Source organism: Microtus oregoni, unplaced genomic scaffold (genome assembly GCF_018167655.1).
Source record: "Microtus oregoni isolate MIOR12 unplaced genomic scaffold, Mior012 000013F_ref0000133, whole genome shotgun sequence".
Lineage (NCBI taxonomy): Eukaryota > Metazoa > Chordata > Mammalia > Rodentia > Cricetidae > Microtus > Microtus oregoni.
Genome location: NW_024543072.1, coordinates 9361006 through 9388484, shown reverse-complemented (window position 1 = coordinate 9388484; position 27479 = coordinate 9361006). Strand labels below are relative to the sequence as shown.

The window sequence follows — 27479 nt, the reverse complement described above, 5'->3', positions numbered from 1 at the left end:
ACGTGTACTTTGGCAAGTATAACACACACACACAAATACATTTTTTCATCCATCTTAGCTTTTTCTTAGTTTTGCCTGTTTGCCTTATAGGATTCCCATCCCACTTACTGCTTCTGGGGATTCTGGACCCATGGGAGCATTATTTTTATTTCAAGCAATTGCCCTACATCCCAAACCGCACCACCAGCCTGGCCGGTGTAGCATTTGCTACCAGGGAGTTTCTACTTATAAGAAGCCAGTGCCCATGAAAGACCTCCCTAGCCACTCAGAGACAGCAACAGACACCCAGCCTCCTTTTCAGGTTCTCTAACACAATAGAAAATTCCAGTGGATACCTATAGGTGGTGAGGATCAAGCCCAAACGACCCTTTCAGCCCAGCACAGGATGACCCTGTCTTTCCCCAACTCACTCATCAGCTGAGAAGGCTCACTGGTAGTCCAGAGAACCCAAGTTTGGTTCCTAGTACCTTTATCACACTGCCTGCAACTCTAAGCAGTTGTGAATTCTCAGAAAACTTTCAACTTCAGGAGTGGTGTAGGAGATCCTTCTGTTTGTGTGTTGCTTTCATTGGTTAATAAATAAAGACACTGCCTTGGCCTAGATGATAGAGCAGAACTTAGGTAGGCGGAGAAAACAGAACTGAATGCTGGGAGAAAGAAGGGCAGAGTCAGAGAAGCCATGGAGCCTTCACCGGAGATGGACACCAGTTAGAATCTCTGGTAGGCCACTGCCACGTGGGGATGCACAGATTAATGGAGATGGGTTAAACTAAGATGTAAGGGTTAGCCAATAAGAAGTTAGAGCTGATGGCCAAGCAGTGTTTTAATTTATACAGTTTCTGTGTGGTCATTTCGGGTGTAAGCTAGCCCGGTGGCCAGGACAAACTAGCACCCCTCTCCCTGTAACACAGGAGCATCCAAGGTCTCCAGCCTTCATGGACACTGACATTTATGTGTACATGCCTACACATAGACACACACAGTATGTACAATTAAAAATGAATCTTTGAGAAGGAATTTTTCTTAGGCCCATGTAGTCTTTCTACCGTGTTCGGGATTCTTAGTAAGGAGAGTGTGATGGGTCAATGGGCCATGACAATGTCTCACCATTTCCCTGGGCTGTTTAAAGAGGCCCAGGGCATGTCTTGTTTGGCTAGAAGAAAATATCAGCATAAAAAAGTATGTGGATTTTTAAAAAGATATTATCGGAAGGAAGTGTGGCCCTTCTCTTTATCAACTAGAAGCAGCCAGTAATTTCTTGATCTAATTTCTCTCCTAAGACCTAATTATGGTTATTATATCAGCTCTGTCTTAAAACAGCCTGCCATGGAAGGGGAAGACAGCTCTTTTGTTGCCAAGTCTAGTAAATGGTGCAGAAGCCAGAGAAGCTGTCATATTTAATTTCACAGAGATTTATGAGTCTTTAATGGTTACTGTGGCAGGAAATGAAACCTAGACCAAATATCTTAAGGGACTCCGTTCTCTTTTGAAGTTTGCTTTACCTGAGCATCTGGCAGGTTAAGGTAAGGATAAATCACAGTGACTTGCATGCTGACTGAAAGTACCTCATCATGCTCTGATGGCTGGGTACCGCGCAATAAAATGTTACACTTCAGGAAGTAGTTCTTTAAAGTGGCTGCTTAAAAAGAATTTAAAGTACTAAGCAAACACTTGTTTGCACATTTGAAGAATTTCAGGTTGTAACCTGGGTGAAGATGACAATTTCCACGTCAATGCCTTACAAGATGAAGACCCAGCATTACTGTGTTAGCTTTGTGGCGGCTTGAACCAGAATGACCCCCATAGGCTCATGGAATTAAATGCTTGGTTACTGTTTGTGGGATTGTTTGGGAAGGATTAGGAGGTGTGGTCTTGTTGGAGGAACTGTGTCACTGGGAGTGGGCTTAGTGTTTTGAAAGACTTGTGCCATGTCTAGTAAGAGATTCTCTCTCTCTCTCTCTCTCTCTCCCTCTCTCTCTCTGTCTCTCTGTCTCTCTCTCCCCTGTACTATTTGTGGATCTCAGCTATTCAATGCCATGTCTTTCATCACATATCATGGACTTAAGCTTTTGAAACACTTTCTTTTGGAACTTGTCTTGGTCATGGTGTCTGATCACAGCAATAGAAAAGTAACCAAGACAGCTTAGGGGCGGTTCTATGTGTCAATGCCTTCCATTGTGAGGACCCAGGATTTTAACCTTAGCTCAGGAGCTGCTCAGCATGATCAGAACTTACAGTGCTGAGGACCCAGCACTACCATGTCAGAGGCTGTGTTCTACGGTTCATGTTTTACAGTGTAAGGAGACACCCTTTCCACATTAGGTTAGGAGCTGTTCTAACGTGGAAATTTATGCATGGTCTTTTACGCATTTCTCTCTTTATGCTACGACATCTTCCCTTATCTAACACCCAACCTTACTCCAGATCCTAAACCTAAGCAACCTTTCCCAAAAATTGTCAGTCTTGCCATCTTCACAATTTCTGTTTTATTAATACATAATAACCACATGGTTATTTACTGAATAATCTCTCTTTAACACCCAAAACTGTCTCCTTTTAAAATCAAGCCTGTATCAAGTGAGATGCTAATATGTCACTATTCAAATAAAATAGTTGCCACCTATTTAAAACCCTGTGTCCCTCCAACAGTGTTTGCCACCCTTGAAGACTGTATTGAGTGTTTAGACAACAGTGAAAATAAACCAAACAAATCCCTCCTTTATGCTCCAGAATCTGAGAGATAAGAGGCATCTTGACCATTGTGGCTCAGACAGGAGATAGGAGTTGCTCCTCTCAAAACATCCAACTTTCAAATCTTTAAGCTCCAGGAAGTAGGAGAAACAAAGAAGGGCATCTCTCCATGGTGGGGGGAGGTAGCCTTTCCCACTAACTGGAGGTTGGTCTCAGACCTCCCTGCTACCCTTTCCCCAGTGGGTAAGACACCAAGTCTGCTTCTCAAACTAGAACTTCCCACAGTTAAAATCAGTTTTTCTGCCTAAAGGACCAAGAAGAGGACTCCTTTTGTTGTGTATGGAGAACCTGAGGCCTGTTATCTCTGTTTCTAGACACTTACTTTCTGCCCCAGCATTCCAGGGAAACCAGGGAAACCCTGTAAAAAGAACAACAAATGCCGTCACTGTTCTAAAATGCCACATGGAAGAGGCTGTGTACAGACTGGGTCTGCCATTTTCAAGATGGCTGCCCATCAGTCCACAGGTCTGGGAAGCAGGAGCTCCCACTTCCTATTGCAGTATATCACTTGTAGGGATTTGCCATTACCTTTTCTCCTTTGGGACCCAAGTCACCCCTTTCTCCTTTGGATCCCTAGGAGGAAACCGAAAGAGAGGGTCAATTAATATTGCACTTGTGTGTTGGGGATAAGGGGTGGGGATAGGAGCATTTCAAACTGATAAACTCCCTTAGGCCAACACCCTCAGTTTTGCTCATATAATTGGTGGCTTGCCAGTAATGAAATGCTTTCTGAATAGACCCCTAAGACCTCTTAATGTTAGTTAGTTAATAAAGAGAAACTCATAGAAAGTTCTGGATCTCAGAGGTGCCCTCTCACCTCAAAGGACATGTGTCCGCAGATGCCTGTTGGTGTTACTTTTGCTTTGGTAGATGAGAAAGCCGTGTGGTAGAAACCTGGCCTAAGGACAAGTCCCCTTCTTCCAGCAACCCTGTGCTAACAGACTAAACTCCTACCCGCCTGCTGTCATTTGTTCCCCTGCTCCCTGTGGGGGCAGGCACCTCACTGGGAGGTCCTCTTTACCAGAATTGCCCTGCCTCAGAAGGCCAGCACTTCTTTTTCAGCCCATGCACGATGGAGGACAGAGGAATAGCCAGGAATGATGGCTGCAGTCGATATCTGGAGAGAGGGCTGGGCCTGTCTTCCACCCACCACCAACTCCAGAGCTGTGCCCAGACTAGGATCTGCGATGCCACGAGAGGCGAAGACTGACCTTTTCCCCTCTGGATCCAGGGAAGCCCTAAAAAAAAAAAAAGCACACTGTTTATAATCATCCCCAAGACAGCGGGGTGTGCTGTCAGAGTGGAGGACTTTTTGAGTGTGTGGCTGATGTCTCCACACTGTCCTGTGAGTTTCAAGGACCATGCAGCAGTCAGCACGAAGATGTGTGTCTACCAGGCCTAGAAACATCATGGCTTTTCTCAGCCCTTGAATGCCCAAACCAGAGGCAAAGCCCTGATAGCCAAAGAGAACAAGAAGAACAGGAACCCCATGTCCCTGTACCCCAGGGCATGATGTCTCCTGAAGGACTGACTCCCCAGCTCAGGGTAACAGTTCCCCAGTCCTGCCCTCCCCATCTTTGTAGACAGCTGTTGTTCCTCAGTCTTGGTGAGAAGGCCTGGGAATGTCCATCCGGACCACTCACTGACCTTAGAGCCCATTGGTCCTCTTGACCCCGGCAAGCCCATCATACCCAGGTCACCTTTTTCACCCTGTGGCAATTAAAAGATGGAAAAGAAGGCCCACAGTGATATTTCTCGGAGAAGCAGAACCAGGAGATGTGGGCAAAGCTGGGATGAAACCAGGGTGTTGGGGCTGGGTGGTGAACTTGAGGTCCATAGGCCTCTTTGCCTCCTCCCAAGGCTCCGCTTTCCACCTTTCCCCGTGGTCATTGAGATTTAATTAGAGAACAAAAACTCCCAAGGTGGTGCAGGTCACCAAGGAGCTGGAAATGGTGGTTGACCTTTTCTTGGAAAGGGTTTTGAGAGGGCATGGGAGACAGTGTGGGGGCCTCAGAAGATAGGCTTGCCGCCATATAAATTCTTTGTCTGATTTGCTCTTTGCATAGGGAGGGCCTTTTGGATATCTCATTGCACTCTCGTCGGGAAATTCAGCTTTTGGATACATACACGGGATGGAGGTGGCTAACATGCAGGGTGGGCTCTGTTGCACCTCAGAATAAATTTGAATCTAAGCATTCTCTATGCTACAAAACTGCACGCCACCTCTAATTAGTGAAGACAACTCTATGCTGACTGAGGAGACTAATCTGTGGGTTTTTTGTTTGTTTGTTTTGTTTTGTTTTATTTTGAGGCAGGGTCTCATTTGTAACCCTGGCTAGTTTCAAAGTTAGGTGAAGATGACCTTGAATGGATGCCTCTGCCTCCCCTCTCTGTGTGCTAGGATTATAGGAAATGTACTACCATGCCCGGCTGCATATTCTGAATTTCAAATGTCTTTATATAGTACCTTGAATGTAAAACAAAACAAGTTGAAATTAATTTCGCAAGTATTTTACTTTTTACATAATTGTCGCTTCAACATATAGTCATTATAAAATAATGGGATATTAAAATTTTATCTTATTTACTTCTGTGTGTGTGTGTGCATGTATGTGCACACACACACGCTTGCATCCCATAGCACACATATGGAGGTCAGAGGACATCTTCTCTGAGTTGGTTTTTCCTTCCATCATGTGGGTTCCAGGGATGGAACTCAGGTTGCCAGTCTTGATGGCAAGCGCCTCCACTGGCTGATATCCCCCCAGCCCTGCGCATAGTTTTATAAATTAAAACTTGGGTAGTCAAAATGAAACCTTCAGTTCTTCGTTTGTATTAGTCACATCTCGTGGGCTTCACAGCTATGTGTGACCACCATGATAGACAGCATAACTCTCTACAGTGGGAATTTTGTTTGTTTGAGGCAGGCTCTTGCTTGAGCTCAGCCTGACCAGGAGCTTACTTTGTAGTCCAGGCTGGCCTCTTAAGTCATGGTGAGTACTGAGTTTTTAAGTGTGAGCCACCATGTCTGGCCGTACAGTGAAATGAAAGTTGCCACCACTTACATGTGTGCACCATCCGCATGCCTACTCCCCACAGAGACCAGAAAAGGACATGGGATCCCCTGGAATGGGAGTTACAGCAGATAGTTGTGAGCCACAGTGTTGGGAACTGAATGCAAAACCTCTGCAAGAGCGAAAGTGCTCTCAACTGTGAGCCAGCTCGCCGTCTTTGCAGCCAGGATACATTGGCTTTAGAGAGAAATCAATCTTCTTGCGACTTTTGTATTACCAACACAGCCAAGAAGGCGGAGCAGCAGAGGATATTCACCTGCCTTGCCCTGGCTTCCAAGTCATGGCCTCTGTACCCTGCATTCTGGGATGGGCAGCAAGAACAGAAACCAAGGGAAGATAGGGGTATGATTGCCTTGTATACTATCTCTGAGAAGGGAGTGACCCCTTGCTCAGTGTAGGATCTGCATCCTCCAGCCTGCAATTCTCTTCAGCTTTCCCACCTGCCAGGTCAGCATGACAGGTGATAGCTTCTAAGACCCACGTTCCCTTTGGGTCACCTCAGACACAAAGACTAGCACACCAATTCTCCGGACCAAAGGGAAATGGAGCTCATGAGAAGGAAGGGAACAGTTCCCGTTTCTCCACAGAAGCAGAGTCACAACACTGACCTGGCTCTGCAGGCCACAGGAAGGAGAAATGCTTGCTGGCTGGGAGCTCTCTTCCAGCTATTCTCCCTCTCGAGGAGGTGATGCACTTGACTGTTGGCCAGGAGCCAGGAGGTAGCCATCATCCCATTATGTTCTGATACTACATGAGCCCCAAACACATACGACACTTACCCTGGGTCCTTCAGGGCCTGGCCAGCCAACGGGCCCGGGCATTCCAGGAACACCTGGGGGTCCAGGTCTACCCTTCAAAGACCAAGAACAAAAGTCAAGATACTTTGGTGTGCTTCCCTCCAGCCAAGAATATCTGAGGTCCTGATAAAAGGATGAGGCCACTAATGGTGGCCCCTGTGCCTTCATCCCTACCCTACAAAGAACGAGGGCCTGAAAAATCCACAGTAAACAGTTATGAGTTAAATTTTTGTTCTCATATTTTATTACCCAACTCAGTTCTATTCTACTTAAGATAGAACAGTGGGCAGAAGAATTCTAAACTTCTTGGCTTTTCCATTTCGTCACCACTATTTACTGTATCACTGGCCCTTGCTTCCTGTGGAGTCTCCACAAGGCTGTCCTATGATGTGAGCTGGAACCGTGTGGGAAGCAGCGGCGACACTGTTGGGACTTCCTCACAGGCATGTGGCCTGCTGGATGTGCCATCACTCCATGGCTACCCTTGTTGGCGTCTATCAAAGCCTGAAACCTTGAACCACTTTGGGGCTTTGATAGATGCCAACAAGGGCTCTAGGGCTGGCCAGTCCTTCCTACAGCTGATAACCCAGGGTTTTTACAATCATGGTCTCAAGGAAAGACAAAGACAGGCAATCCATACTCCCGCGTTCCAACATTGGAGTTGAACTTCCTCTTCGGCCATGGTCCTTCATGACCGTTCTATCCTCTTTACAAGTTTCTCCTGACAGTGCTCCCTTCATAATTTACTCACTTGTGTGTGGCTCTGCTTCCAGAGAGCCCCACCTCTGCTAAGGGTTGTAGAACCCCTGTGAAAGAGGGTGAGAGTATAGACTAAGGGGTCTGCCTTGACCTCCCACCCAGCAGCTCACTGCAGTTAGCTAAGGATACAAAAGGTTCGGCCAAGACCTCAGAGATGCCAGATGCTGGTGTTTACACTATACTTTTGCTTTCCAGGCCCATGGCAGACTTGATGCATCTGAACATACTGTAAGCCCACCAGAGGGTTCTCTCCAGGTCAGCATTCAACACAGCCGCTGGGCTGTGGCTGCCCTTGCTATTTCTACCTTGCAAAAGTCTGCTTATGGCTTCTGTTAATAATAAACCCACTGGCATCTATTCATCTGGGTTTGCTCTTCCTTCGATCACAGTCAAGAGTAGAACTTAAGTGCCAGGACCCACAGACGACAGCGACGTCACCTGTTGGTTCTTTCTCTGACTCTAGTGATGAGATGTAGCTGGTTCGCTCTGAGCCATGGTAATTTCCAAAGCAAAGCCATTCATTCTGTCTGCTCAAGCACTTTATTCCAGTTTAATCAGGCAGTGGAGGTCATTTTGAGTCACTGCTTTGGGGCTTGGAGAGTTCTCTGCTGCGCAGCACCGTTTAGGCTGGGGAAGTGCAGCCGGGCCCAGCAGCCTCTGGAAGATTTGTCAGGTGCCTGGCAGCCACAGGCTACAGAAAAGGCAAGCTTGTTATCATCAGAGGAATGGCAGCACCAGCACTCCACCAGGTACTGATGGCCACTGAGAACACACACACACACATGCAGCACAGTTGCCCAACAGAGCAGTATGGGTCATACCTTCCTTCCTGGGCGGCCAAGATCCCCCTGTGCACAGAGAAGACAGATAAACAAAGGTTGTTTGGAAGTGATGTTCTGGAATCCAAATGCTTAGTAGGGTGTGGCTGTGGCTCAGTCAGTCAGCTGGTCACGTGACCAGTTATATCACACCTGCCATGCCAGTGACCCGAAGCAGGACACACCAATAGCACCCCCTACTATAGCTGCATTCACCAGGAAACCCTCTTCATCTGCTAAGACAGAATGAGCACATATTTTGGTATTTCAACCAGAATATTCTCAGCGGTACCCCCAGAAAGCAAGCTGTAGCTACCAAGGTGAGGTGGGGCTGAAGAAGCAGAGGCTCCTACCTTCTCTCCCTTTGGTCCTGTCTTCCCAGGAAGCCCAGGCGGACCCTACACAATTGAGATAAGAAGTGAAGAAAGCACACACCCAACCACGGCAACAACACCAAACCAGGGGAGGGTTTGTGGTAGGGGTCTGTGGACCTAGGACCTAGGACTCTGCATGTGGAGGCTCCAAGCACCTTTCATCCTGTAGCCTGCTCTGCTCTCTGTTTCTCTTCTTCCTAACATTTATCAGCACTGTTTCATGCACCATAGTTGCTGGTCTTTGGAGTTGAAATTTCTTCTGCGAATCCTTCAGTGCTCGATCAGATCAACCACAGAGACAGAGACTTACGAGTCTCTGCTGAGACTGTTGCTCCTCAGCCTTGGGATCTTTCCCTGGGTTGGCTAAGCTTCCCTGAGGCCACACCAGGAGAGAATGTTAAGTTTTGCACAAGGAACCATCCCCAGGGAGGGAGGAGCATGGCCTTGGTGGCCAGCTCTGCACTAGAGAACTAGAGGCCAGAGGATTGGGAGTTCAAGGCCAGCCTTGGCTGCACAAGCAAGTTCATGGCCAGTCTGGACCACCTGGGATCCTGTCTTACAAACAAAACAAAAACAAAAAACAAAGAAGCAAAAACAAAAAAGAGAAAGAAGAAGCAAAGCATCCCTCAAATGACCTGAGGACTTCAGGCTCTGAATATTCCTCTCCCCCAACTTTCATTAATATAAGGAGCATGTTTGTGCCCACCAACAGCCCTGGGAGAGAGGTGGCTCCGGTCAGAGGCTGTAAAAACGTCACTGTTTTGCACACCCACAGCCAGAAGCGGCTGTTTTCTGCTCATGCATCTGTAGAAGGCTCAGTTGATGACTGTTTTCCAAATTCCTTGGGATGGCAGAGAGAAACCCACTCCAAATCCCTTTATTTCCACCATACCCCTGCCGTCTGCAAGTGAACAACACTCGTGAAAGCTGGTTGGAAGTCTGGTTTCTGGAAAACCTGTAAGGACATTACAGTTTCCCCAGCAGCACTGAAAAATCCCAAAACTCAGTCCACACCCAGAGCAAACTAGTGATTGTTTGGGCAGTGGGAGCCGGTGAGAAAGTGAGCACTAGGAACATTTGAACTTCTCCAGGGGTCATTGTGTGGAGACAGGAGATTCCACCATTGATCTATCTGCCTTCTCTTCTGGGAACGGAGTTAGGAAGTTGTTTTAATTGTATTCTCCTCATCCTTCCAAGCCTTTCATTTCTTAAAATGATTAGAGCTATTTTACAAGATCATTGAGCTTGGCACCCACCAAACAAATGACAGATACTGATTGAATGAAGGGTAACAGGCAGGGTGTGAGGTTCCCCTCCCTCCCTCCCTCCCTCCCTCCCTCCTTCCTTCCTTTCTTCCTTTCTTCCTTCCTGTGATGGAAGTCTTACCCTGGCTGGCCTGCTACTATGTAGCTCAGGCTGGCTTCAAACTCAAAGTAATCTTCCTGCTTCCACCTGCCAAGTACTGGGATTACAGGCCTAAGCCAACCACCTCGTGCGATTACATTTCTAACCAGTTCCAGGCTTAGCTATCTCACTTTTAATAGCAACAGCACTCACTGTTCTCAGGGAAGGGGAGAAGCTGCACAGACTCCATGGGTGGGCAGCAGAGCCTCCATGTGACCCCCAAGAGCTTGTGCAGCTCAGAGATGCATTAGTGTGGCTGGCTGGAGCCGCTGTTCTGAGCTGAGCAGAGGATGGCCCTCCTTCCACATGCTCTGTTGGTTCTCATGGGCATCCAGACCCATGAGAGGGGAGCACTGAAGGTGGGGTGTGGAGTCCACCATAAAGGACTCTTACCTGGCCTTCCTGCAGACTTCCCAGCACCTTAATGATGGCCTCTGTTCTCTGAGTTCAAAGTCATTTTCATTAGAACATTGTTCGGATGTTTTTATTGGTTGCTTCTTTGTTTGTCTAGGGTGTCTTATTATGTTTGCCTAAGCTAGTCTTAAGCTCAGGATCCTTCTGCCTCAGCCTCACAAGTGCTGGGGTTACAAGTCTGTCATTATATCTGGGTCAATAAATAATTATGGAGAACAGGCTAGCTATAGCCCACAGGCAGGGTAGACGGGGAAGTGGGGTGAACAATACCCCTGTCTCTGTAGACATGGATTCAGTAACTTCTCTACAAAGTCAGAGAATAATTCTCTTAGGCTTGGAGAGTCACCTCTGCTGTCTGTAGACTCCTTAGCTCTGCCCTGATAGCCGGAAACAGCCATAGAGAATAAAACAATAATTAGAAAACCAGACAGGGCTGGATGCAGTGCCATAGTTTTAGACTTGGTAATTGCAAAAAAAAAAAAAATCTCCTCTCCAAGCTCTCCTTCCCTCCTTACCACCTCCTGAGATATGGTTTCATTCAGTAGCTCAAGCAGTCTTGAAGTTCAGCTTTAGTTCAGTCTGGTCTCAAACTCATGGTAATTCCCTGGCCTCAATCTCCTCTGATGCTGATTAGAGCTATGTGTCACTATTTTGGGTTGATAAAGGTGTCTCTAGAGGGGGTAGCATGAAAGCCAATCTCTGAGTGACTAGGAAAAACTACAGAAGCTTCAAGAAGAGCAACAGGGCCCTAAGTGTGTGGACAGAGCCTGAGACAAGCTTGGTGAGTGTGTGCACACAGAAGAGAAACAGACACTGTGGCTGAACCGAAGGTGGAGGGTGTGTGAGCTGATGGAGCAGTCAAAGTCAGGGTGCACTCATGGGACTTTGTCTTTCAGGTCAGGAAGCTCAGCTTTTAGTCCCCTAATGCTAGGAAACCATAGAGGTTCAAGTAGCTAAGTAGTGATTTCTATGCTTCCTGCCTAGAACAGCACTAGGAACCTACATGCTCCTCCCTGGGACAACCCAGAGCCTCAGAGCCGTTGAAAAAACCCTCGTGGCAGCAGACCAGCCTGGGATGAGGATCTTCAGAGTACATTCCTTTTTGTCTAGAAAGTTCTTTCTCTAGCACCAGGCTTGTTCCTCGGTCTTCTCTTTTACCATGGGTGGGGGTTGCTTGTAGCAGTCCGGAGCCCAGAATGCTCAGGTAACAGGTTCCTCTGACTGCCACTTTCCTGCACTGAGCAGAGCACCTCTAGGTCCAAGAGTGGAGAGGATGGTCACATCTGTATTTGGTGACAGTGACAGTAGCAGCCACTACCATATGGGCAGCATCCCATGTGAGATGCTACAGAAGAAAAACCAGCCGGGCAGTACATCATTGGGGCAGGAGCTATGAGGCTCTGCCCACTGGGATTCTTTGTCTGCGGGAAGACACAGGAGGGGGCCTGGAAGGATGCACCCACCTGAGGTCCAGGGGGCCCAGGAGAGCCGAGTGAGCCTTGAATGCAGGGTGATGGTGAGGCCTCAAGTTCCAGAAGATTCTCCATGTCTGGAGAGAGAAGCTTCAGAGCAAAGCAATTGGTTAGAGGTCAGACCAATGAAAGAGATGCCTCCTGGACTCGATCCTGATCATTTTCTATGTAGTGGGAGCCTCTGTGCTCTTTTTCCCTAGGGTTTTTTTTTTTAAATAAAAAATAAGTTGCTACAGACCATAGTTGTCTTAACGCCTTACATCTAACTGCATTTTGATACCTGTTCTCTAACCTCTGTCTACCCTGCTTCTTCATGTTTAGCCTCCATATCCCATGTTTGCCTTCCCTTTTCCCACCATAAGGATTTCATAAATACTTGATTAAAAGAAGGAAATGGGGGGCCCTGCATCTGAACAGCTTATGGGAACTTGGAAGCTAAGTGTTTTCAAAAAGATGAGGCATTTTGCTACATCTAACTCCCAGAGAAGAAAAGCTTTCTCCTTCACATATTAAGATGACAGGGGACAAATGTGTGTGGCAAAATTGGCACAACTGGCACAATGTCCACTCTGGGCCGTGGCCCCTGAGTGATGGTAGAGCTGCCTCTGTCAAACGAGATTCAGAGGTGACCATGTTGAATCCTGTAGGGGGATAGCATGGGGAAGTCCGGAGGTTTTTACTCACCGAAGTGCAGAACACTCACCAGGCTCCGGCTGCCTCTGAAGAAGGGTGGTGGGAACAGTGGGGGCGGCGGAGGGGTCAGGAGGCAGCATGCTTTGTGGCTGCCCCTTTTCTTCTGATCCAGGCCAGGCAGGGCTGTTCAGAGAAAACTGCTACTTTTTAGCATGGGGGAATGAAGGCTGAGATCTTCTTTGAGAAAACACTTGGTGTTTTCTAATAGAGCAGGATGTAGATATATACTCCAGCTTAGTGATTTTACGTCTAGGGGCTTACCAATAGAAAGGCAGGCATACTAGAATGTTCGTAGCGGCAGAAAGGGCATGTTTTTTGGTTCCTAGTTTTCCTTGTCTTGTTCGGATACCTGACCTCACAGAACAAGTCCAGGTGGGCCTCTCCGTGCCTCTCAGAGCTGGGCTCCATGGGGAATCTTATCTCTAGAAAGCTTTCCTTCACTGGCAGGCCAAATTACAGGGCCTTACTATGCTTTTCTCTGGGTTCGTCCCTGTGTTTGTGCTTCTCCACAGGATAAAACTGTTTCCTTCTTCCTCCCAGAATGTGTTCCCCTGGGAGGGGGACAAGGGCCAGTTTCTATCCCCAGGGTCTAACACTGTATCTGGTAGACACCAGACTTCGGTAAATGGTTGCCGAATTAACAATTAGTAATCAGTACTGACTACAGTACTGAGGCACCATTTGTGTGGTTCATGTATACAGGTATGCCAAACCTTATAGCAACCCTGCACAAAGCTAACCAACACTGCCATTGCCATTCCCTCTTCACTGACCAGCTAACCAAGTCAGTGAGTCAATTTGCTTAAGGTCAAACAGCGAGTCAGTAGTGGAACCTATACTCGAGCCCAGGCGAGCTATTTCAAAAGCTCGCTCTTTTGAACTCTGACTTCCGATAGGTTAAAAATCAAGACTGGGACCCAGGAAGGAGGCAGGGACTTCCCATAACACCACTTGAGACCACCATATCAATATCTTCTAACCAAAGACTGCTGGGAACACAGCCAAGGAAGAACCAAATTGGGTTTGTTGGTTCGTGGCAAGAAGAGAGGGCACATGGGAAGAACCAGAAAGCACAAAGAGAAACTTATTCTGGGATTCTGGCTCCTTGCAGATTTGTGGAGGAGACTGAGGTGCTTGGAGCAGCTGCTGCCGAGTAGAATGGGCTGTTCTGCGATCAACTGGCTTGGTTCTTCTCTGGGAGAAGAAGGAATGGAACAGAACAAAGGCTGATGACGTACAAGAGTAAGAAGGATCACTTCGGGGTGGGAGAGCCTTGGCTTTTGTCTGTGTTTGGTCATGACTTTTGTACTGTTCCATCAGGGTCACAGAATAATGCTGTCTGAGGTTGAAGGTTCTGGAATTGTGTACCATTGAACCCTGGTCTTCTGGAAGAGCAACTAACACTCTTAGCCACAGAGCCATCTCTGCAGTCCCCACTGCCCTCTTTCTTGGTGGAAATGTTAGTTATGTGTTTTCAGACGTTCTCATAGCTCTTTTCCAGCGACACGAGGTCAGGAGTAGACGGTTTCAGCTTCTCCCTGCCACCTGGGCTAGCCAAGATGGTGGCAGGTACGGTACACACTAGCCTCTGAAGCCTGATAGAGTCCCCTTCAGACCCACTTCCCTTTTGTCTCCCTTCTGCCTCAGTAGACAGCAAAGGTCTAAGACTGCAGTCTGGCGGGCCATGTGCTTAATTTGCACCATCACCATTGATTTTCCAGCCCATTTATGGTCTCCAGTGTGGCCCGCCCAACACCCTGGAAGCTGCCCTAATGAAAGATCTTGGGTCTCTCTGGGCAATCACTTCTCTCACTTCTTCCTGGAAACTGGAGACATCTTCAGCGAACATAAATTATCAGTTGCTTCTGCTGCCAGAGCATCTGCCTTTTACACTACCCCACCCCTCCCGATTCTCCCCTTGACCTACTTCATCCCGGCAGGTGGAGGGCTTCGGTTTCTGCCCCTCTCCCACCTCCAGGAGCTGTAAATAAACAGTCTGGTTTATTTACAGCTCATTCCAGTGCTGAGTATTTCCATCAGGTGGCTGAGTTTAGAAGCAGTGCCCCCACCCCCATTCACTTTCCCCATCCGCTAAGCCAGGGCTTCAGGTATCTATTTTGGTGCCGAGTGGCCCATGGGTCTCTCCCAGGCCTGTGCTGTCTCTGCTGGAATAGCACTTAAGCTCACGGACCAGCCTGGAAGAGCCCCAGAAGGCTCTGTTGTAATGGAAACTGACTTGTGTGCAGTACATCGTGCCTGCTGTAGCCTGGTGCACCGTGAGCATGGCTCAGCCCCAGGCGGCTGCCTTAGCAATGTCAACAAAGGACTCCAAGACCACTGGCCTTCACTTCAAGATACCAGTGCCACGTTGTTTGTGGGTATCGCACTGCCAAAGCAGAGGTAACTGTCTAATGAAGGTTTTTGGCAAGTGTTTTGTTTTTTTCCTCATTAGAAACTGAGTTCTATTCTTGGAAAGTGATCTACACCAATGGACTTTTGCAAATACAGGAACTTGCTTTGCAGAGTGTGGGTCTGGAGGGCACATGGCCTTGTAATACGGTACAGCTCACTTCCTCAGCCCAAGGACTCAAGTTTCTTCATTTGTACCATCAAGAATTTGGCAGTTTTTAAGGTCAGTGTGACTCCGGGATCACCACTAGGTCTATCCTCATTTTCCTACATGCAAGACAAGACCAGGCCACCAAGCAAGGCCACCAAGACAGCCGTTCCGATTTCAACCTTCTACACCAAACAGCATCCCTCAGGAGAAGCCAGCGAGTCACTAAAAGCTGCCAAAGGAAGCAGCTATGAAAGAATAAGACCTCCTGCCTCCGCAGGTTGGAAAATGCCAAGTGCAATCATATGCTGGCCTTTTGTACCTGCCCGGCATGTGGTAGCAGCCTGCCGAGTTTTCACTTCTTTCCCACCCATGAGAGCAGTGTTAGAAGGAAACACCAGAAAAGGAGAGGTGGAAGGGGCATGTTCCATGGCGTCACTAGCTGCATCAGTGGTAGGCTGGGAGGCCCAGCAGCAGTGACATCCACACAGGAGCTAGCTGTGTTTGCCCAAAGTTGTCTATGATTCACATATCCCAGAGAAGCCTGACTCCCCGTGCTGTCGCTTAGCCCCATGCACAGACCATACCGCCTTTGGAAAACAAATTCTGATCCTAAAGGTGAAAGCATTTTGAAGTTCTTTGAAAGGCCATGGTGGAGGTTTGCACCAGAGTGGGCCTGGGCAGCAGGTGAGGGAGGACACACCTGCCAAGAAAGCGATTTGGTGTTTTGGTGGCTCTGAGCCTTTGAGCCGCATCACCCAAGCCAGTTGGCCTGGAATGATGGCGAGCATCCCAGTCACTTAAGGGGTGGGGGCAGGGGGTGGATACACGGACTATAGAACGTGGTTTTACTTCAAAGTCAAGGGGACAGCAGCTGCCAGCCACCCTGGAGTCAAGGTCACCAGAGGGACAATAAACAAGTTCACACACGTGGGCATGTGTGCAAGGCCCCCACTAACTCCATCACACCCCTTTACACTGCAACCCTAACACTGGCTGAGGAGTTTCTAATTTAACGTCTGCTAAAGCTCCCAGGACAAGCCTAATGTACAAGTCTTTAAAAAAAAAATGCATGCACACATTCTCTCTCTATGTCCCTCTCCCTCTCTCTCCTCCCTCTCTAACATAGGCTCGCATGCGCATGCGCACACACTTACTCAAGTAGCCAGCCGAGTGACAGAGTAGTCCTGAAATGGTGAGGAGATGCGTGAAGCTGAAAAATGGGCCCGTCATCGTGGGGCAAGGCCCAAGGCAGACTGGCCGGGGAACACAAACTAGAGACAGGCTGAGATTTGTCACGCCCCCACGCTGTCCACGCCTGGCTTGCTTGGCATTTGTGCTAGGAGTAGGCCAATCCCGGCTTTGATGTTGTTTCTGCCCCAGATCCAGGGTTTTAGGGGCCAGTCCCGAGCTCCAGGCAGCAGGGATGGGTAAGCAACCCTGTCCTAGGTCCTCTCTGATGCTTCTGTAGGGTGAACCACAGAGACACAGTACCCTCTGCTGGGGCAGGATAGGCGCTCCGGAGCTTGGGGCACTGATCACCTCACGCACGACTAGGAGAAAACAGCACAGTCTGTCGGCCAAGCGGCTTTTCATTTGGCTCAAAGCTGCCTCATCGCTACCGCTCTGACGTTTTGGAGTCGTACACCACAGAGCACCCAAGGAGACTCTGCCCTCTTCTGCTTCAGGGAAGACCAGTGTGGCTCAGTGTTTGCTATCTGGCAAGGTGTTGCCAATAAAGTCACACTCAAAACCACAAAGCACAAACCCTAGATATATTATATATGTGTGTATAATGTATATATATAGTCTTCTACATATGTAAATATATGTGTATACACACATACATATATGTATATTTCCAAGGACCCTGAGGGTTGAACCCAGGACCTCAGGCATACTAAGCATGTGTTCTACCACTGAGCTACACCTCGAGTCTTTATTGTAATATTGTTCATAAAATAATAAAGTGGTACATGCCAGATACACACTGAAATATGCCTGATACTGTATACCCAAAGCATGAACATATACAATATCCCAAATCATAAAAGATAAGGGTATTGGTTCTTAGTAAAAGCACCAGTTTAAGCAACTTAGCAATGAGCTTTATAACAAGAGTAGCAGACCTTTCCTATAAACAGCCAGTATTAAATGTCTTAGGATTCCTGGCAGACATGGTCCCTGTGGCAAAGAACTTTGCCATTAAACACAAAAGCAGTCTTGGGCAATATCTAAATATATGAGTATGACCAGGTTCTGATAAAACTTTATAGAAAATAAGAGGCATGCTGTTTGGCCCCCAGGTTGTAGTCTGCTGACCCCAGCACTGTACCATCAAGTGAAAAGACAGCGACCAGGTCCATCCATGGTCTGCATCATTCCCTAGAGCATGGAGAGAGGACTAAGTGTGTGGATGTACCATGACTAAACTTGATTCCAGCCCCAGAAACGTGTGTCTCAGAAACCAGTCCTGCTATCAGGCAAACATGATTTAAGTCCACACTTAACAGCTGTGTGCTCCTGAGGACGATGTCTCCGCTCAGAGTCTCAGCTCATCCACCTGCAAAGTGGGTGTTGCATAAGCTACTCTGGACTCAGTCAGGAGGATCTGAGCCAGGCCTTTGGGCATTTCTGGCACAGAAGGCTTTGTATCAGGTTTTGGGGTAGCTTTTTCAGGGTGAGAGAATAGAATATAGGACTAGGGGTGTCTGGAGGGATTAACAGGGGGAAGAGATGGTTGATGGAGAGGAATGAAGCAAGTAGGTAGAAAGGCTTCCTGCAAGAGGTGGCATCTGAGCTGAATTTTATTTTTTTTTTAATTTATTTATTTTTTTTTTTTTGGTTTTTCGAGACAAGGTTTCTCTGTGGTTTTTGGAGCCTGTCCTGGAACTAGCTCTGTAGACCAGGCTGGTCTCGAACTCACAGAGATCCGCCTGCCTCTGCCTCCCGAGTGCTGGGATTGAGCTGAATTTTAAAAGCTGAGATTTTTCTAGCACAAAGAGGTGAGGGGGACAGGAAAGGCTTGGGCTGAATTCCTCTGGGAACTAGGTCTAAGACATCAGACCAAGCAGCATCAAGGGCATGAAGCACTCAGTTTAGAGGCCCAACAGTTGAACAATATCACCCTCATCACCTCCCCCGGGGTCCCCTGTTATGCTCAGAGTCCTCTTGATGGTTTGAAGGAGAATGGCCCCCAGGGGCTCGACTGTTCCTGCCACCATGACTTCACTCTGCCATCATGGATCTAACCCTCTAAAGTTGTGAGACCATCAAGTACTCTCTCCTGTAAGCTGCCTTGGTCACAGCAACCGAAAAAGAACTAACACAGTTCCCGTCTTGTCCCTCTTTTTCCTCCTCCTATTTATCTTCCTTTTTGGAGAGGTCTCATCCTACAACCCAAGCTACCTAGGACCTACTGTGTAGTTTAGGATTTCAACTTACCGTAATTCTCCTGCCCCATGATCCCTAGTACAGGGATTACAGGCATGAACCACCACATTGGGTCAGATCTTCATGGGTTTTTTTTCCAAACATCATGTCACAAACCTTTGGAAGTTTTCCACTTTCACACCAAAACCATTACACACACATACACACACACACACACACACACACACACACACACACAATGCATCATCAGACTTTTTTAAATAATGTATTTGTTTTATTTTATGTATGAATGTTTTGCTTGCATAGATTTCTGCACACCATGTGTGTGCTTGGTGGCCTAAGAGGTAAGAAGAAGGCATCAGGTCTCCTAGAGTTGAAGTTGTGGATGGTTGTGAACCACCATGTGGGTGCAGGGAATAGAACCTGGGTCCTCTGGAAGATGTGCTCTCAACTGCGGAACTGTCTCTCAAGCTCCCGACATCAAACTTCTCTTTAAAACTTTTCTTTAAAACATGTTAAAAGGTTTTAACATGTAACCATCTCAGCCGGCCACATGTCTCTCATGTGAAAGTCAGTCAATGGCCCTGAGCAACTCTGAATTTCTGACTGTCCTTAGTCCCAGGCTATGAGTCTATGTTCTGCATCTTCTGTGTGTGTCCTTCAGCTGCTCTTTCCTGTCTGTCTTATTTCACTTCTTCTAGCTTTATCCTGCTCTCTTTGTCCTCTGTCTTCCCAGACGCCACCTTTATACCACTCTCAGACCTTCCAGACCACCTGGGACTTAGTGTCCTTGGTCCTTCCCCTGACAGGAAATTGCTGTTTGAATGTGGGTCACTTTTTTCCCCTGCATATGCAAGGGCATCTGCCCAGTGTGCTCTGACCTTTCTCCAGCTTCCCTCTACAGAGGCTGTGCTTTCTGGACACAGGGACCCTCTGTAGGACCCTGAATACAGGGAGGTGCATCCCTCCTCCCTGATATCAAGCCTTGTCCTTAGTTTCCTGGGCCCAGGCCCAGCTTACTCTTGATGAGCTGCCTGCAAGTTTCATTCATAATCAGTTTCTGGGCCATCCTGCCACTGTCAACAGGTGGCACATTCACAATGCTTTGTCTTAATTGTGGCTCTGGGATTTATCGCCCAGGCCAGAGGACCACTTCTGGAATATTGCCTCCCTGGGCACCATTCCAGAATTTCCAGTCCCCACTGCAGCACAGGGACCTGCAGATCACAGCCAAATGGACTCTGTCATGGCATCTGTCTTCACTGGCTCACCAATCATAGATCAATATCTGTGGCCAAGCTAATTCCAAGCTAATCCCAGGGGTCCAGAGTTCTCATGTGAGGCAAAGATGTCCATACTTGAGCCATGCATGATCCTGCAATCCCAGTGCTCCAGAGACTGAAGAAGGGGACTGTGAGTTCTGGGTTAACCTCAGCTACAAAATGAGACCTTATTTCAAAATTTAAGAAAAATCATCATTGAGATGACGCAGAGAGTTAAGGCATTTGTCATCAACCCTAAAAACCTGAGTGCAGTCCTAGGGCACCATCTGGTGGAAAGAAAGAACCAACTCCTGCGAGTTGACCTTGGATCTCTAAGTGTATGCCACACACATGCACGAATGAGCATGCACGTGCATGTATGCACACATGCATGTACACACACACATACCGTACTTTCAGAATTCTATGTGCTTGAGAGTAGAGCTCAGGATCCCACCAGCCATAGAGCACTTCAAATCTCATCTCCAGATCTTCTTGGGCAGTGGAGTAAGTTGAAGAAGCCCACTGACAAAAACTGTCCCCTCCCCCTTGACAGGCTTCACTGACTCCTCTTGACTAAGACCCCAGCTTGAACTTGGGCTCCTGCATCTATTCTTACAGTTGTAGCTACCCCACACCCACACCCAACTAATCAACCTAAAGAAATTTCTCATCCTTGACATCAGCTCAAGTCCTCATTTCCACTCTTTCCAATGAATGGCTCTGGCTTGCTTTTGACAAAATCTTGTGAGCTAGTTTTGCCAGAATCCCCCCATCCACTCATCCAATTGGCTCCTTTAAGTCCCTCTTCTTCTTGTACTGGAGCTGATCCAAATCTTTGTCACCCACAGAAAGAGTCTTAACAACAATGTCAACAACCTTAAGTTTTACTGAATATTGCCTCCAGATCCATTGCTTTCATTGTCTTGGGTTAGCCCTACTGAACATTCTACTGGATTCTACAAGCATTTATTGAACGTCTATGCATGCTAAGCTTTTCTACACTAAAATAATGATGATACTGGATTAGTACTTTCCATGCATTTTGTCATTAGTCCTCTTGGCTGACCATCTTCATTTTGCTAAGGCAAAAATGACTCTTGGCAAAAATCATATTAATAGGTCTGGGCTCCACAACTAGAACAGACATGAAAATCGAGTTCATGAGAAATTTTACACACAGCTCTGTGAAGAAGTAGTATCCCATAGTCACCTTAGCCAGGCCTGGAGGTCAAGCTCACTTGACCCCAGCCACTTGTACCCTTCCCATTCTTCTCACTACTTCCGTGGAGGGAGCAGCTTCCCTTTACTCTGATCATTCCCTACCAGCTGGTACCTCCCTCCCAAATACTGACTATCCATCTCAGGACTGTCTGGAGTTGGAACTTCACAGAGAATGTTGCCATTTCCCTCAAAGAGTTCACCACTCCACAGGCCAGTGAAACCCCTGGGAACTGGAGCATTTGACTATATTTGTCAATAGTTCTGAGCGCAGGGGATTCCACCCCTGGGGGATGGTAGAGTCACAATATGGAAAGAACTATTGTTCTACTATTGTTCGATATTTCATATTATATCCTTAAAGAAATGGTTTGATAACAGAATCAAGAATGAAAAACTTATAGAAATAATACAAACTCTATAGACTGGTAATGAGAAAGTTAGATACTGTTGAAATTGACAGTCAAAATCTATTAAAAAGTTATGACACACTACCAGACAGAACATCCCTACTGGAAGGCTATATAGTTGCCATCCAAATAACCTCTAAGGATGAGAAGATATCACTAATGGAAAATTTAAAAACTTGGAATCACATGTGCAAAATGAGAACCAGAAATTAAATGATTTGATGAAATCGTTAGAAATATTCACAGGTCAAGAGATTCAGATTTTACAAAAGACAGTGATAAAAAGATTTGAAACAATTGAAGAACTTGTCAGAACTGAAAAGCAAGGAGCTGAGGTAAATACAAAAGACAATAGTAAAGACTTAACATCGCCAGTACTTCTCGGAATCAGAGATGACTTAACAGAGTTTTAGCTACTTACACTGTTACTATTTCTGAAAATCCAGAAAATATTATATACACAAAAGGATATACATGTAAATAGGAGCCTAACAGTATGAAAGATCTAAAAGATATTAAGGAAGCAATAGTTTCTTATGGCATGCATTCACCATATGTGAGACAGTTAGTCAAGACTTGAACTTCAAAAAATAAGGTTATTCCACATGATTTGCTTCAATTAGTCTCAGCTGTATTAGACCATGACCACAGCTATAGTGGAAGACTTATTAGGAGGAGGCTAAGGCCCTTGAGCATCAAGTTAAAGTCAGAAGTTTTGAGATCTTCCAAGATCAAATTTTGGTGAAGACTGTTATGCTGATCCAGATAGTCAAGCTACATACAATGAACACATCTGTCTCCATGTCTTGAATGCTTGGGACAAGATTCAAGAACTAAGAAAAATAATTGAATTGTATACTATGGTTATGTAAGGCCCAAGAGAACCCTTTAGTCACCTTTTACAAAGATTAACTAAAGCTATACAAAAAGGGGTAGCAGAACCCACACACTGAGACAATGGGGATGTTCTATTGGGAACTCACCAAGGCCAGCTGTCCTGGGTCTGGAAAAGCCTGGGATAAAACCGGACTCTCTGAACATAATGGACAATGAGGACTACTGAGAACTCAAGAACAATGGCAATGTGTTTCTGATCCTACTGCACGCACTGGCTTTATGGGAGCCTAGGCAGTTTGGATACTCAACTTACTAGACCTGGATGGAGGTGGGAGTTCCTTGGACTTCCCACAGGACAGGGAACCCTGATTGCTTTTCGGGCTGGGGGGGGGACTCAATTGGGGGAGGGGGAGGGAAATGGGAGGCGGTGGCGGGGAAGAGACAGAAATCTTTAATAAATAAATAAATTTTTTTTTAAAAAAAAAAAGGGGGTAGCAGATCCAGAAGCTAGACAAGTACTCATTGAATCTCCAACTTTTGAAAATGCTAACTTAGAATGCAAAAAGGTATTAGGGACCTTAAAGGTCAGATCAGCACCAATGGATGAATGGATCCTGCACACAGTCGATGTTGAACACTTTGACTATAATACTGAGGCTTGGGTAGGAGAAGTGATTTCCAAACGTACAAAAAGACATCAAAAATATCAAATATTTTAATTGTGGTAGAATAGGCCATCTGAAAAGGAATTGTAGACAGAGCATTCCTAGAAATAATGCTTCTTCTGGGAATAACCAAAATAGAAGTCCCTAACTTTCTGAATTTTGCAGAAGATGAGTCAGAGGCCAACACTGGACCAATGAATGTAGATCAACAAGAGACAAACAAGGCAACAAATACTATTGGAAAACTCCTTAGGGGGCCTCTCACAGACCCCCAGATCGAACGTGGTCCAGTCATTCCCAGTCACTGTGGAGGACACACCTCTCCAGGAAAATTAGAAAATCCAGTGTCTGTTGAAAAAAAAACACTGCTCTGGATGATAGGATAACCATGGAGGATAAATCAAAAATTTCAGTAGAAAATAGAAAACATATATTTTGCCAGAGTTCTATAAATAATCAAAGACCAAAACTGAGGGTATGAATAACTTATAATTGAAGGATTATTAGACACAGGTGCAGATGTGACTATTATTACTCCAGAATCTTGGCATCCGAATGGGCCTCTACAGGAGGCAGATATTTGATTCCAAGGAATTGGAACCCTATCTCAGGTAAAACAGAACAAGACATGGGTTGAATGCATAGGGCCAAAAGAACAGAGAGGAAGGCTGAGGCCATATGTGGCTAATATAGCAGTTAATCTATGGGGTCATGATCTGTTGCAACAATGGAATACCCAAATTAACATGCCTGCAATCTCAGAAATGGATCATAAACCCAGAATAGCCAAAACAATCCTGTACAATTTAGGAACTTCTGGAGACATCACAATCTGTGACTTCAAACTCTACTACAGAGCTAAAGTACTGAAAATAGCCTGGTATTGGCATAAAAACAGACAGGAGCACCAATGGAATCAAATCAAAGACCAGGATATCAAGCCACACACCTATGAACATCTGAGTTTTGACAAAAAAGCAAAAAATATAAAATGGAAAAAAGAAAGAATATTCAAAAAATGGTGTTGGCATAACTAGATATCAACATGTAGAAGAATGAAACTAGATACATATCTATCACCATGCTCAAGTCCAAATGGATCAACCTAAAACCAACCACACTGAACCTCATGGAAGAGAAAGTGGGAAGTATACTTGAACACATTGACACAAGAGACTACTTCCTAAATATAACCCCAATAGCACAGACACTGAGAGCAACAATTAATAAACGGGACCTCCTGAAACTGAGAAACTTCTGTAAGGCAAAGACACAATTAAGAAGACAAAATGGAAGCCTACAGAGTGGGAAAAGGTCTTCACCAATCCCACATCAGAGGACTGATCTCCAAAATGTACAATTATCTCAAGAAATTGGTCATCAAAAGAACAAAACAATTTTTAAAAAATGGGGGTACAGACCTAAACAGAGAACTCTCAACAGAGGAATCTAAAATGGTTAAAAAATGTAGGAGCTGCTTGGCTGCTCAGCCCTGGAATAATCTCACATAAACTATATTATTTAAAACACTGTTTGGCCCATTAGCTCTAGCTTCTTATTGGCTATTATTTAATTCATCTCCATTAGTCTGTGTATCACCATGTAGCAGTGGCTTACTGGGTAAAGTTCCATCTGGCTTCAGTGGGGCTACATGGCTTCTCTTTGACTCAGCTCTTCTTTCTCCCAGTATTCAATTTAGTTTTCCCTGCCTAGCTAATTTCTGCTCTGCTATAGGTCCAAAGAAGTTTTATTATTCATTGTTGATCATCACAGCACAGAGGGGAATCCCACATCAGAAAGACACTTAAAAAAATGCTCAAAAGAAGGAGAAGGAGCACGAGCAAGGAACTCAGGACCGCGAGGGGAGCACCCACACACAGAGACAATGGGGATATTCTATTTGGAACTCACCAAGGCCAGCTGGCCTGGGTCTGAAAAAGCCTGGGATAAATCCGGACTAGCTGAACATAGCGGACAATGAGGAATACTGAGAACTCAAGAACAATCGCAGTGGGTTTTTGATCCTACTGCACGTACTGGCTTTGGGGGAGCCTAGGCAGTTTGGATGCTCACCTTACTAGACCTGGATAGAGGTGGGCAGTCCTTGAACTTCCCACAGGTCAGGGAACCCTGATTGGTCTTCGAGCAGATGAGGGAGGGGGAGTTGATTCGGGGAGGGGGAGGGAAATGGGAGGCGGTGGTGGGGAGGAGGCAGAAATCCTTAATAAATAAATAAATTTAAAAAAAATAAAATAAATAAAAAAATAAAAAAATGCTCAACATCCTTAGCTATCAGAGAAATGCAAATCAAAACAACTCTGAGATTCTATCATATACCTGTAAGAATGGTCAAGATCAAAAATTCTGATGACAACTTATGCTGGGAAGGCTGTGGGTAAAGGGCACACTCCTTTGTTGCTGGTGGGAGTGCAAACTGGTATGGTTGTTTTGGATATCAGTATGGTGATTTCTCAGAAAATTAGGAAACAACCTACCTCACAACCCACCAATACCACTCTTGGGTATATACCACAAGGACATGTGCTCAACTATGTTCATAGCAGCACTGTTTGTCATAGACAGAACCTGGATCATCCTAAATGCCCCTTGACCAAGGAATGGATAAGAAAAATGTGGGACATTTACACAATGGAGTATTGCACAGCAGAAAAAAAAAACAATGACATCCTGAAATTTGTGGGCAAATGGATGGATCTAGAAAACATCATATTGAATAAGGTAACCACACCCAGAAAGACAAATATCATATGTACTCACTCATAAGTGACTTTTAGACATAAAGAAAAAAAACAAAAAAGAAAAAAAAACCCCAGCAACCTACAATTCACAATCCCAGAGAACCTAGACAATAATGAGGACCCTAAGAGAGACATACATGGATCTAGTATCCATGGGAAATAGAAAAAGACAAGATTTCCTGAGTAAATTGGGAGCATGAGGACCATGAGAGAAGGTAGAAGGTGAGGGGAGAGGAAGGAGGGGAGCAGAGAAAAATATATAGCTCAATAAAAACAATTTTTAAAAAAGAAATGGCAGGTGTTAGTTACAGTTATGGGCATTCAAGATCATGGCATTGACATCTGCTTGGTGCTATTAAAGGCCTAAGAGTAAGTGGCATCACGTGGTGGGAATGCATGCAGAATACATCACACAATAAGATAGAAAACAGAGATGTTGTCAACACAGTTGCTTTATAACAACTCATTCTTGGGCAAACTAATCTACTCTGAGAGACAAGTATTAATCTCTTTCAAGGGCAATATCTCAGCACCTGGGCATCTTCTACAAAGGCTCACCTCTGAATGTTCTATTCCTTTGACAACTCTACAGAAGGACACCAGTCACATCCAGACCAGAGAAGGAAAGGGTGATATGGACATACTTTTAAGGGGAAATAAAACTCTGTGTTACTGAACCCTCAAAAAAGTCACTGACCATTCATGCTGTATAAAAACACAGAACAACAACTGGCAAACTCTTAGAGATACCAATGGCCCCAACTTTGAAATAGTTAACTAAGAAACCTATATGGATAAGCAATAGCCTTTAACAAAAGAGAAACTACAGGCTTTAAAACATCTGATAAAGGAGCAACTAGATGCTTAGCATACAGAAGAATCAACCAGCCCTTGGAATTCTCCTGTATTTGCTGTTAAAAAGAAGTCTGGAAAATGGAAAATGGTAATAGATCTAAGGGCTGTCAACAAGATAATTTAGCCAATGGGCTCTGTACAATCTGGAATTCCTTTGCCTTCCCTATTGCCTAAAGGATGACATCTTATAGTTATTGATTTAAAAGGTTGTTTCTTCAGTTTACATTCACAAGAAAAAGACTGTAGTAATAAGGGCGGCGGGGCTGCATCCCCAGCATCCCAGCTGCCCGCAAGGCTAGCTTATGCCCGAAATATCAACACACAAACTGTATTCATTTAAACACTGCTTGGCCCATTCTCTTCTAGGCTAATTCTCACATATTAATTTAGCCCATTTCTAATCATCTGTGTATGGCACCCCAAGGTGCGCTTACCAGGAAGATTCTAGCCTATGTCCATCCTGGGTCGGAGCTTCATCCCGGGAGCAGGGCATGGCATCTCTCCCAGGCGTCTGCTCCCGAGAGGAGAGCTGTCGAGACTGACCTCACTTCCTCTTCCTCCCAGCGTTCTGTTCTGTTTACTCCTCCCACCTATCTTCTAACCAATAAAATGGGCCAAGGCAGTTCCTTTATTAGCCAATGACCTTAAATTTGCCTACACAGTGCCTAATTATAATAATTTTCAAACTGCTAATAGATATCAATGAAAGATTATCCCACAGGGAATGTTAAATAGTTCCACTCTACACCAATATTTTATAAGTCAGTTATTGGACATGATAAGTAAGCAGTTCCTGAATATATAATTTATCATTACATGGATGGCATTTTACTGATTCAAATGTAGATACTTTAGAAAGAATATTTGAAGAAGAAAATTTTGCCCTGTGTGAGATTACAAATTGCTCCTGAGGAGATTCTATTAGTTATTTATGCTATAAATAGGTTTACAGAAAATTAGACAT

General features: G+C 45.7%; 1 protein-coding gene across 1 annotated transcript in view; it reads right to left on the bottom strand.

Moving 5' to 3' along the window:
- Colq (collagen like tail subunit of asymmetric acetylcholinesterase) overlaps nt 1-16644 on the bottom strand; it is a 33493-nt gene extending 16849 nt beyond the window's left edge. The window contains exons 1-10 of the mRNA XM_041662815.1: nt 16271-16644; nt 12567-12679; nt 11855-11953; nt 8553-8597; nt 8203-8229; nt 6605-6676; nt 4399-4461; nt 3963-3989; nt 3280-3324; nt 3074-3109 (exon numbers count right to left, since the gene is read on the bottom strand). Of these exons, the coding sequence (XP_041518749.1) occupies nt 3074-3109; nt 3280-3324; nt 3963-3989; nt 4399-4461; nt 6605-6676; nt 8203-8229; nt 8553-8597; nt 11855-11953; nt 12567-12679; nt 16271-16346 (603 nt within the window). The 5' untranslated portion in view covers nt 16347-16644. The remainder of the gene's footprint in view (nt 1-3073; nt 3110-3279; nt 3325-3962; nt 3990-4398; nt 4462-6604; nt 6677-8202; nt 8230-8552; nt 8598-11854; nt 11954-12566; nt 12680-16270) is intronic.
- Nucleotides 16645-27479: the final 10835 nt, after the last annotated feature.